General features: G+C 43.7%; 1 protein-coding gene across 1 annotated transcript in view; it reads right to left on the reverse strand.

The window, feature by feature from the left end:
- The window catches only part of NIPAL2 (NIPA like domain containing 2), an 84739-nt gene that overhangs the window by 21670 nt on the left and 50836 nt on the right, over positions 1 to 12233 (reverse strand). Inside the window, exons 4-5 of the mRNA XM_019527985.1 lie at positions 5855 to 5914; positions 3812 to 3933 (exon numbers count right to left, since the gene is read on the reverse strand). Coding sequence (XP_019383530.1) covers positions 3812 to 3933; positions 5855 to 5914 — 182 coding nt within the window. The remainder of the gene's footprint in view (positions 1 to 3811; positions 3934 to 5854; positions 5915 to 12233) is intronic.

A 12233-nucleotide genomic window follows, 5' to 3' on the forward strand; every position in this document is an offset into this window, starting at 1 on the left:
CTGAATGTAAGGAAGAATTTCTTTACTGTCCGAGCCCCAAGGTCTGGAACAGCCTGTCATCAGAGGTGGTTCAAGCACCTACATTGAACACCTTCAAGAGCAAATTGGATGCTTATCTTGCTGGGATCCTATGACCCCAGCTGACTTCCTGCCCTTTGTGCGGGGGGGGCTGGACTTGATGATCTTCCGAGGTCCCTTCCAGCCCTAATGTCTATGAAATCTATGATATCTCACCCCACCCTTCCTGTCATAAACTCTGACAGCTAGTTGAGGGAAACAGGTGACAGCAATCAAAGTCAGCAGTGCTTCAATCTCTTCCTTTGGCTCAAAAATACCTTTTCACTCAAGATGAATGCATCATATTGTGGGACTACAGCAGTGACAACTGCTGCTTTGATAATGATGTGCCAGCAGAATGGAAGAACATCCCTTTGAATATGCTTCTTATATAAAGACACTTCATTGTAGGAAGGGAATTTCAGGTACTGACTCTTTTTTTATATCATCTGAGCACCATTACAAGATACCAACCTCAGCTGAAAGGCCAGCACTAACTTTCATCCTGTCATCAAAGCTCATCAACACAACAGTCCTTGGGCATGACCTCTTGTACACAGACACTGAAGTGCTACCACTGTTTCACAGGAAGTACCACCCTATGTGTACTACTAAATCACACTCACCTTTCAATTCACAGAGCTAAACCTTTGCCAAGAAAGTTCAAGGCTTGGCTGTTATTGAGGGGCATTCTAATAACTATCTTCTGGTGATCTAACACCTGTAAGCTGAGCAAGGGAGCTCTCTTTTTTATTTGATTTGATTTCATTTTATTTTATTTTATTGGGGGGGATTTCTCCCTGCCACAACTAAGGAATATTACATAAACCTGTTACAGTCTCTTTCTATTTAAGAGCAACCAGTGTCATGTTAAAGAAATGTGAATCCATCCTGTGTATTCAGGACTCTGACATTCAGTCATGCTGACAGGTGCCTGACATTGTATTGAAGTGCAGAAGCATTCATGCTAGGAGAAGGATCTTATATTATGCTAAAACCTTAGAAAGACCCTGTAATCCCTCTTATAAGGTAGGAGGAGTTAGGAGCTATGATAAATGAGGTCCTGCAGGGAAATTCCTAGGAACAGCCAAACTTGAGGAAAAAGCTTAAGCAGATGTTTGTGTTTTGTTGCTGTTATTTAAGTTAATGTTAAACATAAACATCAGCAATGTGGTATATTTGGAGCATATCCATGTGCAGATTCTCTGTTTAGAAGCCATGGAAGAACTGTACCTGCTGAAAATAATTATGAGAACTAATCTACACAAAAGTCTGTTCACAGACATCAGGCCATCATCATCAGTATTGTCATTATTTTTATGATCATGTTTTCCATTGCACCAACAGCTCTCTCTCTCAGAAGGTATTAGCTGGAATACCACAATTCCCAAGATTACTTTTCTAGGCAATGTAGGGACCATCAATCAGAAGGATGCTCATTCCTTTAGGCACTGTGCAGGAAAAGCTGAAAAGCTTTGAACCTCCTTTCATAGGTGTTAAATATTAACTACTCAAATAAATGTTCACTAGATTTCTGTTATAGTTAAGAAAACCTAAGAGCTTCATCTATAATTGATGGCTTATGCAGGTCACATAAGCAAAAAGCAAACTAGGATTCTAGTTTTAGTTTGAGCATGATAACATTACTGCAAAATCTCAAATCATGACTCTCGGGACTCAGTCTCGAAAGTTGTTTCATGGGGAAAGGTCACTCTGCCTTCATAGAACTCAAAAGCAGTGGGTGTCACATGGAGACAATTTTCTTCCCACAAGGAACAACTTCCTGTTGTATTTCTCAGTAGACTACACTCTCTAGCTACCTTTAAAAAATCTGCCTATTAAAAACTCTTGTATCATCTTGCCTCTAAATTCCTTTACTCTAGAAATGCTACAACTTTTCCTATGTTGTTTATATAAAACACCACCCAAGGTATGCTAGGCATTTTACAAATAGATGAAGGGGCAAAGCTTCCTGTTCCAAGAAGAATACTTATATTGGGATTTGTATTAGCATTCATCATTGTGCTACCTGGGTACTTCCAAGCTTGATTAGAATGGCTGGGTTATCCTTTAGTAAAACCTGAGTCTTCTCCTTTCCTTAGCTATAGGAAGCTCTAAACAGATGAAAGCCAATTCTGAAAGGCAACAAGTCTACTAGTTCAATGAGTAGCAATAGAATCAAAGGACATATGTTGGATATTTGGTTGTTCTCTTTCCTGTTATTTCCCCCCAAGCTGTGCTATAGGTGCAGATGTGGATATTTGGAAGCGCAAGGGAGAAGACAAGACTGGCGGACTCATTGAATTAATGGAGTCATGAACAGTAAGGGTGGGGAGGTAGCTTCTGGACTTGAGCACCATGTGAATTTGAAAGATGACAAACTCAAGAGTGGGAGCAAGAAATAAAAGGTACAGCTAGCTCAACATGGTGATGGAACAGATTGAATACATGGCAAGACGTAGTGCTAGCTGCCAGCTGACAAACCTTTCCACCAACATTTGTGAAGATATCCAGATACAAGTGGGTGATTACTCAACACATAAGCTGCATTAGATACACTGTTAGCTAATCAATGTGGTAGGGTTATTTATTTATTTTAAATAAGGCACAGGGGTTCCCTACCATCCTCTTATAATGTCTTCCAGGCACCCATCCTGAAAGGCTGTTAATTCATTAACACTGAACTATCGCTTGAAATTTTGATAAAGTGAGTCACTGTCTAAAACTTGTGGTCACACCAGGATTGGAATAGGGATTTCATGTCTCAAATATCCCTAAAAAGTTGTTTTAAGAGTTTGGGGAAGCTATTTAAAAGGTATTCCTTAAAACATCAGGTTTTTGAAAACTATTGAAGGGCCCAGTTTTAATGCTATAAACAGGATACTTAATTCTTAACACTCTCATCCCCTTGTACAACTGAGTCTCCACAAAGGGTCTTGGAAATAATTCTACTACATGATTAAAAAAACACATTTTGATGCATGGAAAGAAACTCCTAGTCTCTTCTCCTGCTCTTTATCACCATCTTTCAAGGGCGTTGAAAATACACTTTTGATAGATTGTTAAAAAAAGGAACTGCTATTTAGTGTTGTCTTGTACTTAATAATTAATCAATAGTCCCATCTACAGATCTCCCATCTTGTGTTTTGTAAGTTAGCAAACTGGCTGGGAATAGGTGAGGCCATGGGGTGAGGCCAGGGGGCTAGTCAGGCTCTAAATATTTTAACTAGGCATCCTGAAGTCTCCTCCTATTGAATGCAGAGCATTTTGAAGTACAAATATCAATAATAACCCTAGTAAATCATTTTCCAGGGAAAAAAGTCTAGGTTTCTGGAGCTTACATATTACAGTCTACTTCCAGTGAAAGCAGCTATTTTTCTGCATTCTGGAAAGAGATGCAGACATAGTCCTCCTACTCACTCTGCTCTTGTTCCTGAAGCTAATTAGAATGCATCAAAGAACTTGGGTAGATTTTGAAGCTTTGTACACTCCAGCTCTAATCAAAGGGGGATTTTGGTATTTGAAATCAAATTCAAATTTTGATTAACAATTCATAGTAGTAGAGCTGTCAGGCTCTGTTGAACCCCAGAGACAGAGAAGGGAAAAACTTGCAAGGAGCTGATCTGCAGCATATGGCTATGACCAGTACATTCAAAATAATTTGTTGCAAGGGTAGCAGTTTGACACTGGAACTTGCTTTGCAAAACAAAAAGAGTCAAGATATTTTGACTTAGAGAATCACAAAAAAACTCACCACACAGATCAAGAACTGCCAGCTAACTAAGTAGTTCTGTATTTTTCTTGCTGTGAGCTGCTGGGTTATATTTGGAGCAAAGGTTACCAACAGATATGTTCCTACGATTGTCAGAGTTCCACCTTTAAAAACAAAAACCACATGTTACATGGACAGTGCACATAACCATTGTCTAATTTACCCTCTCGGTCTATTTAAAAAGAATTCCTAGCATAAAATGAAGTCCACTGAATCAGCTCTATCATGAGGCAACTGGATGGCCCATATCTGGAGCCCTAACTAATGCAATTTTAAAATAAACTCCAGGCAAATTCCAAGGAATCCCTTCAGAATGCAGACAAAAGCTGTCTGCACAGTTTTACACTGTGCTGAATTAAGTCCCTAAGTCTGCATGACATCTTTAAGTGGGCTTAACTTCAAGCAAAGGCAAAACAAAGGAGAATCATGTCCCATGTTTCTGACAGTTACAGCTGGTTCCCACAAGTCATCAATGACTAAAATGATAGGCTGTTTATTGAGACAAAGGACAAGATCTTCAGCTGGTGTCAATCAGCGTAACTCCTCTGATGTCACTAAGGCAGTAAGTGCAACAGATATGTTCCAACCTCAAGACTGGCCCTGAAGCCACTCCCTGCGATACTCACAGACCAACAATTGTTTTATAACAGGTCGATTTGCAAGAGGATAGTCAGCCATTTGGTTGTAGGGGCCCCTTTCAAGGTCAAACTTGCATTATTGTGCTTTTAATAAAAACCTGGAACATCTGCCCTGTGGACAGCCAGCTGACAAACACAGATGTGCACAGAGGTACGGAGATGCAAGGGGGCTGGTCCTGAGCTCATAAACTGTATTGGATTAGGTATGATATTAGCTAATCAATTTTTTGAAGTAATCTTTAAAAATTCTTGGCAAATCAATAAATCAATAGGGAACATGAGGTTCAAGAACACAAAACAAAGCACATCAGGAGGACATTGCTGGCACTGCTATAGCGCACAGCTTCTCTGGAAAAGCAGAACTGTTCTATATTTATGTGCTTGCAAAAACATCACCATATTTCCCATTATACAGCTCATTCCTATGGAATGTAGCAACATTGTTAAATCCTCCTTGCGAAGTCAAACTCAGAGAAATAAAATAAATCAGTGTTAAGAGTTAGTTAAAGCAATGTGTGATGCATAAGATGGAGGGGGGAGCGGAGACGTGAGTGGTTGAGGGGTGAATTCTCAGTGTATCAGCCAAGTTGGCAGACTTGGATACAAAACATAAATATTGTCGGAATGGGACCAAGCATCTTTCTCCAAAATGTTCACAAGAACAGCTGTGGTGCTCTTATCACACGGCAGAATAAATCCTGATCAGCTTAGCCATGTAGTCCCCCACAAAAAATTGATGGTACAATAGCCCTGTTTGTGGCCTGCCCACAAGAGCATGATTTAAAAGACAAAACATGAAACTTGCTTGTCTTTTTCTTTTAAAATTCTTGAGCAAGATCATTGTGATATTCAACAATGTAGCCAGAAAGCCTACTTGCTTTTGCAGCAAAGATCATATTACCTGATAAAGCATTTGACAACATGATCATCTGCTCTTTGAAGTGACTAAATTTGTACCAAAAGAGTAGGCACTGTCATTTTCAATTGAACTTACTTTATGTAATATCTCTGCAGTGAAATCTTTTAATTTAAATGAATAGTTCATTAGATTGCCTTGTCTTTTCTCCTGAAATTTCCTTGAGTTCACAAATGTAATACTAATTATCCCTCAGAGTTAAAAATAGGCAACAAAAATAAATTTAAGATAATCCATATACATATGTTCAGTTATAGCTGTAAGTGCAAAAGATTTTACATCACTCTCATATTCAGATGTAAATACAATTTTCTTTCTTTCTTGTCGCTTGTGCCCAATTTTGAAAGTACTGTATATGCCTTGAAATGCTTGGAGGGGGGAAGTGGGAGTGCTGAAGGAGAGGAATTGGAGGGTTACAGCTTGCTAGGCATATGGTACCACACATGCTTATGTTAGCAACTGCTTACTTACCCAATATATCAGCAGCCCTCATGGTTTCTTTTAGGAACAAGACTGAAATAAATGCACTACCTGAAAAAGAAAAAGCATGTCTCACATATGTCATAAATTATATAATGCTTTATAAGTACTGGATCTGATCTTGGTAAGGAATACAAAAATCTATCAAGGTTGCTGTTCTGCCTTACAGTTCACTGAGGTGTCCTGGTAGTATGATCAAGGAACTGGGAGCGGGGCCATCTGGAATCAAAGCCGTTACAGTGATATAAGTTATACATTCAGATTAAGCTTCCACTGACTTTGGAGAAGCCTCCCTTTTTTACTGGTATAACAGAGCAGAATTCTTTTCCTATGGTACTACCTGTCCACTCCTGGTGTAAGGGCTGCTCTGCCCTCATTTTGTGTGCTGCTTTCACGAGCACCAAGGGTAGGCAATTATTTGGGCCCAATGGCCACATAGGGAGTTTTGATGAGCTGTTGTGAGTTGGGTCAACACCATCCCCTCCCCCCCGCCCCAAACTCACCAAATTTCCTATGGGTCTCTGGGTGGGTAGGGAACAGTGTTCAAGAGTGGGATGGGTGGGCGAGGCTGGGATCATGGGGCCAGGTCATGAAGCAATGACAGCTTGGGGCCAAGGTAATGGGGGTTGTATGGAGGGTGTGTTTGGGGGGGGGGAGGCTGCCTGGGACTGAGTCCCGGGAGCCAGCTGGGGGTGAGGAAGAGAGGGAGACGTGGGGTGGTGGGGTGCTGTACCAAAAATGGGGGTGGTTCCATTGGAGGACACAATGAGGATTTGGGCCTATAGCAGCATGAGAGAAAGAGAGTCTGGAATGTTCTGATTGAAGGAAAGGATGTGTGTGAGAGAGAGAGCACGAGAGGAACAACGAGACTTTCAGAGAGTCTAACTGTTAGGCTCATTTGGATATCCTAAGAAGGAGAGATATCTAGATGGCCTTGTTCCTAAAGCCAAGGATGCTGTTTTAAGTCTTCTCCTGCCAATGCTAGAAACACCTGGTGTGATTCCTGAAAAAAGTAATATAACTTTTTTGCAGCTTACTCTGTTTCAGTAACTCCATGTGTACCAAGCCACCTGATGTGTTCTGAGCTTTGTAAAGCACTTCCCATCAGAGGGTACACAGAACACACTACAGATAGTGTTTGGCAGGACTTTCATACTTGTCCAATCAAGAGAAAATCTCCCAAAATGATGACAGATGAACACACAGCATTAAGTTAAAGGCAGAAGGGGGGCTAGCACATTATCTACTCTACAGTAGTAACTGTTCATGTGTAGCTAAATCATGGTAATTTATCCCTGTTTTATCCAGGGATAAGCTTCCCAAGTTTAGCTTCCACTTACCAAATGTCAAAGCACACACAGGAAAGAGTTACCAGAAGAAGCTAGTATACAGTTAGTCGACTCTCTGGTATAGTTTATCTGTCTGTCCACACCCTCAGAAATATATTGTATTTCTTTTCTAGGCAGCTTAGATATATATGATATAAAGAGCTATACAGAACTCTACCTAAATTACTGTTACCAATAAAGTGGAACTATATGTGAGAGTGCATCTCATAGCTTTACCTACATAGGTGATAAAGTTTTCCTTGTACAACATTAAGATGACTGCTTTGTTGAGTAAAAGACATTGGTATCTAAGCAATACCTTGCAGAAACAGAGCCATTTAACTAAAACAAAAACAAAAACAAAAAAAGGAGAAGGGAATAAAAGCAAACTGAGTTAGAGCAGAAACTAAATTACTGCTCTATTTTTCTGCAATCACAGATCTTACAAATTCCGTATCAGGCCACCTATCTAGACAGTTGCTATAACAACAAAGAACCGAAGCTTAATGAAATGATGCCTTAGTAATAGGACTTTTTTTTAGCCTATGCTCTTGTCATAAAGGTTGATGAATACATTACACTAGAGAAGGAACGAGATAAAACTTGGCCCTGGAAGATGCTGAGTACCACCTGCAAAAGTCCAGTGCTGCCAGCTCTCATGATGCTATTGTGAATCTTACAATATTGGTGTCTTGGTTAAAGCCATAGTTACAGGAGTCAAGGGACTGTGAAAATTTCAGCTTTAATAGAGACAGGGGAAACGTTTGAAAATATGGTCCATGTCAACCCTACATCTCCAAAACCAGGCTAGATTAGATCAGCAGAAACAGATATAATAGTTTTTGTAAACTGGGTTATTGCATACACCAGGGGCTCCTTACATTCTTCCATTGCAGAGTTTAATATTGCAAAAGCACCCCACAAGCTACCTGTACGCGACCATCCTTCCTCATCTATTTCAGGGACTTTCTGCACAGAATTTCATTCCAATGCCAGAGATTCTATGCCAGGGTTCCACATTTTTGCCCACTGACAGAAGCTTTATGTGTATCCCTTTGCTGGTTCTTTCCATGACAGGGATTAAGTGTGCACCCCATTCTCCTATGCCCCTTAAAGTAGAGCCCTTCAATCTCTCCTCCATTCCCAGGACTGTGTGTGTACCCCATTATACATGGCCCTTTTCTTCTATTTGAGGGGCTCTGAGTGCTTCACTCTTCACACACCAGATCCCCCAAATTTCCCTTCCTCCCCTCTGCAATAGAGAATGTGTTCAACATCCTCCACACTTACATTCCCTCCCCCTTCTCCATCATTATTCTTGGTCAGGGAGATAAGACATTTAGGGCACATCTACACATTGCCCTATGGTGACGTTGTTACTGTGCCATGGTTTAGTACTTCCTTTTGGGAGTACTAAAGCATGGCACAGTAACCACCTGTACTGTGCTGTATCTGAGGTGCACAGCTATTTTTAGCAGCTACTTAGCCATCACCGTGTGTTATAACAGGGAGTGTGCCTGTTAGATCCATAGATAGCCATGGATGCTTCATCTCTGTAATGCGTCACTATGGTGACATAGCATCACATATAGACATGCTCTTAAATCATCAACACGTTAAACTCAACTGATCAATAATGAACTGAGCTAAGTTAGGGCTACTATTAGTCGGAAATACATTAATTGAAGCCATCACTGCATTGTTTGATCTACTCAGCTGTAGAAGTCCTTGAAGAGGGTTGGCTCTGTTGAGTTGAGAGTCAGACCCCTAAAGCCCAAGCACCATCTGGAAGCATCTTCCTGCTCTAAATATTGTGATTTTCTAATCATTAAGTTGGACCATACCACACAAACAGGGGTGTAATTAGGTTTGGCCCCTTAGTTTGAATGCTTTTTGGGCCACAGGTCTTTAGCTGCCTAAAGGCAAATTTTCAAAAGTGCCGAAGGATCTGAAGTCCCACCGGAAGCTAATGGGACTTTGCTAGCTAAGCCTGGACTTCAGCACTTCTAAAAATGTTGCCATAATATTTAGCATTTGATAGATGTAGGCTCAGATAAAGCAATATATCTCAGTGATTTGGTTAAAAAAAGCACCAATATCTGATGGAATCTTAAACCGACTCTGAAACAGATGTTAATAGCAGCTACCTCACAAACCAAGAAGAAAATAGAAGCTCAAGCCCATTTTCGCATGCATACATATGGCGCCCCCAGCTGGCACTGTGAGTATGTTCCCATTCTGTGGTCTGGGCCCCCCAATTCACCTGTCATGACTTAATGGAACTGTAAAAGGTGGGGTTCAGTGGTGTTCCTTCCCCCCAACCTGAAGATGGAATAGTCATGGTGTCACAGAGCACCTCGGTGCTCTGTTCCTATAAAGAGGGGAGGTGCATAGCAGGGCACTGAGGTGCCTGCTACTTGTGGAGCAGCAAGTAAGGAGCCCAGGTGCTGGTTACCAGGGCAGCCACAGTAGTAATAAAGAAGCACAGCTGCAGGTTGCCAGGGAAACCGGTGAGTCAGCTGACTGGAACAGGCTGGGCCTGGCTCTCATTTAAATCCAGGCTGGGGCCAGGCAGGCAGTTCCCTGCCAGCAGCCATAGAGGAAGGAGCTCTGCCAGACTGGACAAAGAGGAGAGGCTAGACTGCAGGTACACCTTCAAGACTGAGGGAAGGATAGAGCACCCCTGATGTGTCAGGACTAATGTTATAGCCAAGAGACTTGAATTTATGTTGCAGCCAAGGGGCTTGAGTTTGTATTGATGGTTTATTGTTTACAACCAGTGGGTTGGGTGAGGCTATTAGGGGTTGGAGGCGGCCTCATAGGTCTCCACGGTAGCATGGGAAACCCCAGCGCCAGAGAGGGCACAGCATTTGGGGGTGCACTGACCCCAGCCCTGAGAAGGGGAGCAGAGAATTGGAGGCCAGGTAAGGCTGAGGCCGCCTGAGCCCATCAGGGGGTCGAGACCCTGAGGAGGAGAGTTGGGGCCAGGCATGGCTACGGCCACCTGAGCCCCAAGGCTGCGGTATCCCCAGAGCAAAGGGGGCAGCACGAGGAGGCCCCAGAGCAAAGGGGCAGCCAGACAAGGCTGCAGAAAGCCAGAGCGCCTGTGTGGCGCATTTGCGAGACAAGGCTGTGGAAAGCCAGAGCGCCTGTGGGGCGCAGTTGCGAGACAAAGCTGCGAAAAGCTGGAGCACCTGTGTGGCGCAGTTGCGAGACAAGGCTGCGGAAAGCCAGAGCACCTGTGTGGCTCAGACAAGGCTGCGGAAAGCCAGAGCGCCTGTGGGGCGCAGTTGCAAGACAAGGGCTGTGGAAAGCCCAAGCACCAGAGGGCACGGTGAGAAATAAGGGCCGCGGAGAGCCCAAGCACCAGAGAGGGTGCAGAGTGCCAGGCAGACCGAACAACATCTGGGATATCAGTGAGGTTGAGTAAAGGGGTGGTTGGAGCCATGCGTAGCCCATAAGGCTGGGCTGCACTGAGTCGCACAGTACAGAACAGGGGCCAGGATACAACAGAGCACCATGTCCAAGGGGATGAAAAGCAGCCTCCCTTATATATAAAAGATCAAGACGTGGCAGGAGAGAATGAGGGTGCTTTGAGATGAATTTGGCATGGTAGGGGGCACCAGGGGAGATCACGGCTACCCCTAAGACCCCGCTCCATGACAAATTGGTGCATTGGCTGGGAAGCCGGCCGTGCACGGGGAAGGAACCCCATGTCCCTAACTAGGGAGACAAACCTATGGGCTAAAACCAGACCTGAGAGAGAACAGTAGGAGGCAACACAGACCAGAACAGGGGGGAACAGAGTAGGATGTCACCACCCCGGAGACTGTACAAGGGGAAGCCTCAGGGCCCAGTCAGGAAGGGAGTAAGACCAAGCTAGCTACGGCAGAAGCTGTGGACATAGAGAACCTGAGACAGGAGAATTTTGCCTGGCTATTGAGAGTGCATGAGTTGGAGGAGAGGACGGCGCAGCTAGAGTGGGAATTAGAAGCGGCAAAGGACGAGAAAGAACAAGCGGAGGCACAGGCTGCAGGGCTAGAACAGCGGGTACAAGCAGGGAAAAGGGAAGGAGGCTCCAAAGAAATCAGGTGCTTGATAGCGGTGGAAGCTGAAAGAACTCATGCACTAGAAAAGCATATCGCGAATGAAGCCCAGAAAAGCCGAGAGAGGAAAGAGAAGCTACAGAAGATGCAGAAAGAGATGAAAATGTGGATGGCAAGAGCCCCTGAAGCCTGCATGACTCAGGCAGGGGAACAGAAGGAGGTACAGCAGAAGCTGGAGGTGTCCAGGAACCTAATAAGCATCCTACAAAAAGAAGTCCGCAGCCAAGTGGACGAAATAGAAGACCTGCGTGAGGACCTGGAAAACTGGCAGGAGAGATGTTGGCGAGCCGAACATCTGGCTGAAGAGCTGTGAGAAAAGCTGATGGAAAACCATACCCGGATCAAAGAAGATGGCAAGGTGATCACACAGGAGATGGAGAAGGTAAAGGCTTACATGGTAAACTATGAGGCACTGCATGATCGGAACCTGTCCCTTGAAAAGGAGTTAGAAGCCAAGATAAAAGAGAGCGATGGGTTACGGTCCCAGTTACAGAGTGGGAAGATGGAAAAAGACCACCTTGGGGAACAAGTACAGCTCCTTAAAATACTCCTAGAGGACAGCTCAGCCAAAGAAGCAGTGGCTAACGCAGAGAGGGAGCATTCACAGCTTCAAATGCAAACTCTAAGGCAACAGATCCAGGCGTTGGAAGCAGAAAACAAAACACTACAGGTGGCAAGCAGTCAGATGGCTACGAAAAGCCAAAGTCCTGGGGAAACAGAGGTGCCAGGGGTAGCAACACAGACGGAAGTAGGATAGATAGCTCCAGCAGTGAGGTTCGTGGACATGATGAGAGAGCGGCTGGAGATGCTAGGAGCCCAACTAGCAGAGTGTGTGATTGCGGTTAAGACTGAATGCCAAGAGCAGCACCAGGAGATGCTTTGCTTCCTCAACAATGACCAGCACATCACAACAAGAGACATGCTCGGATGGGATGG

Source organism: Gavialis gangeticus, unplaced genomic scaffold, assembly GCF_001723915.1.
Source record: "Gavialis gangeticus isolate Ggan-Ray unplaced genomic scaffold, GavGan_comp1, whole genome shotgun sequence".
Lineage (NCBI taxonomy): Eukaryota > Metazoa > Chordata > Crocodylia > Gavialidae > Gavialis > Gavialis gangeticus.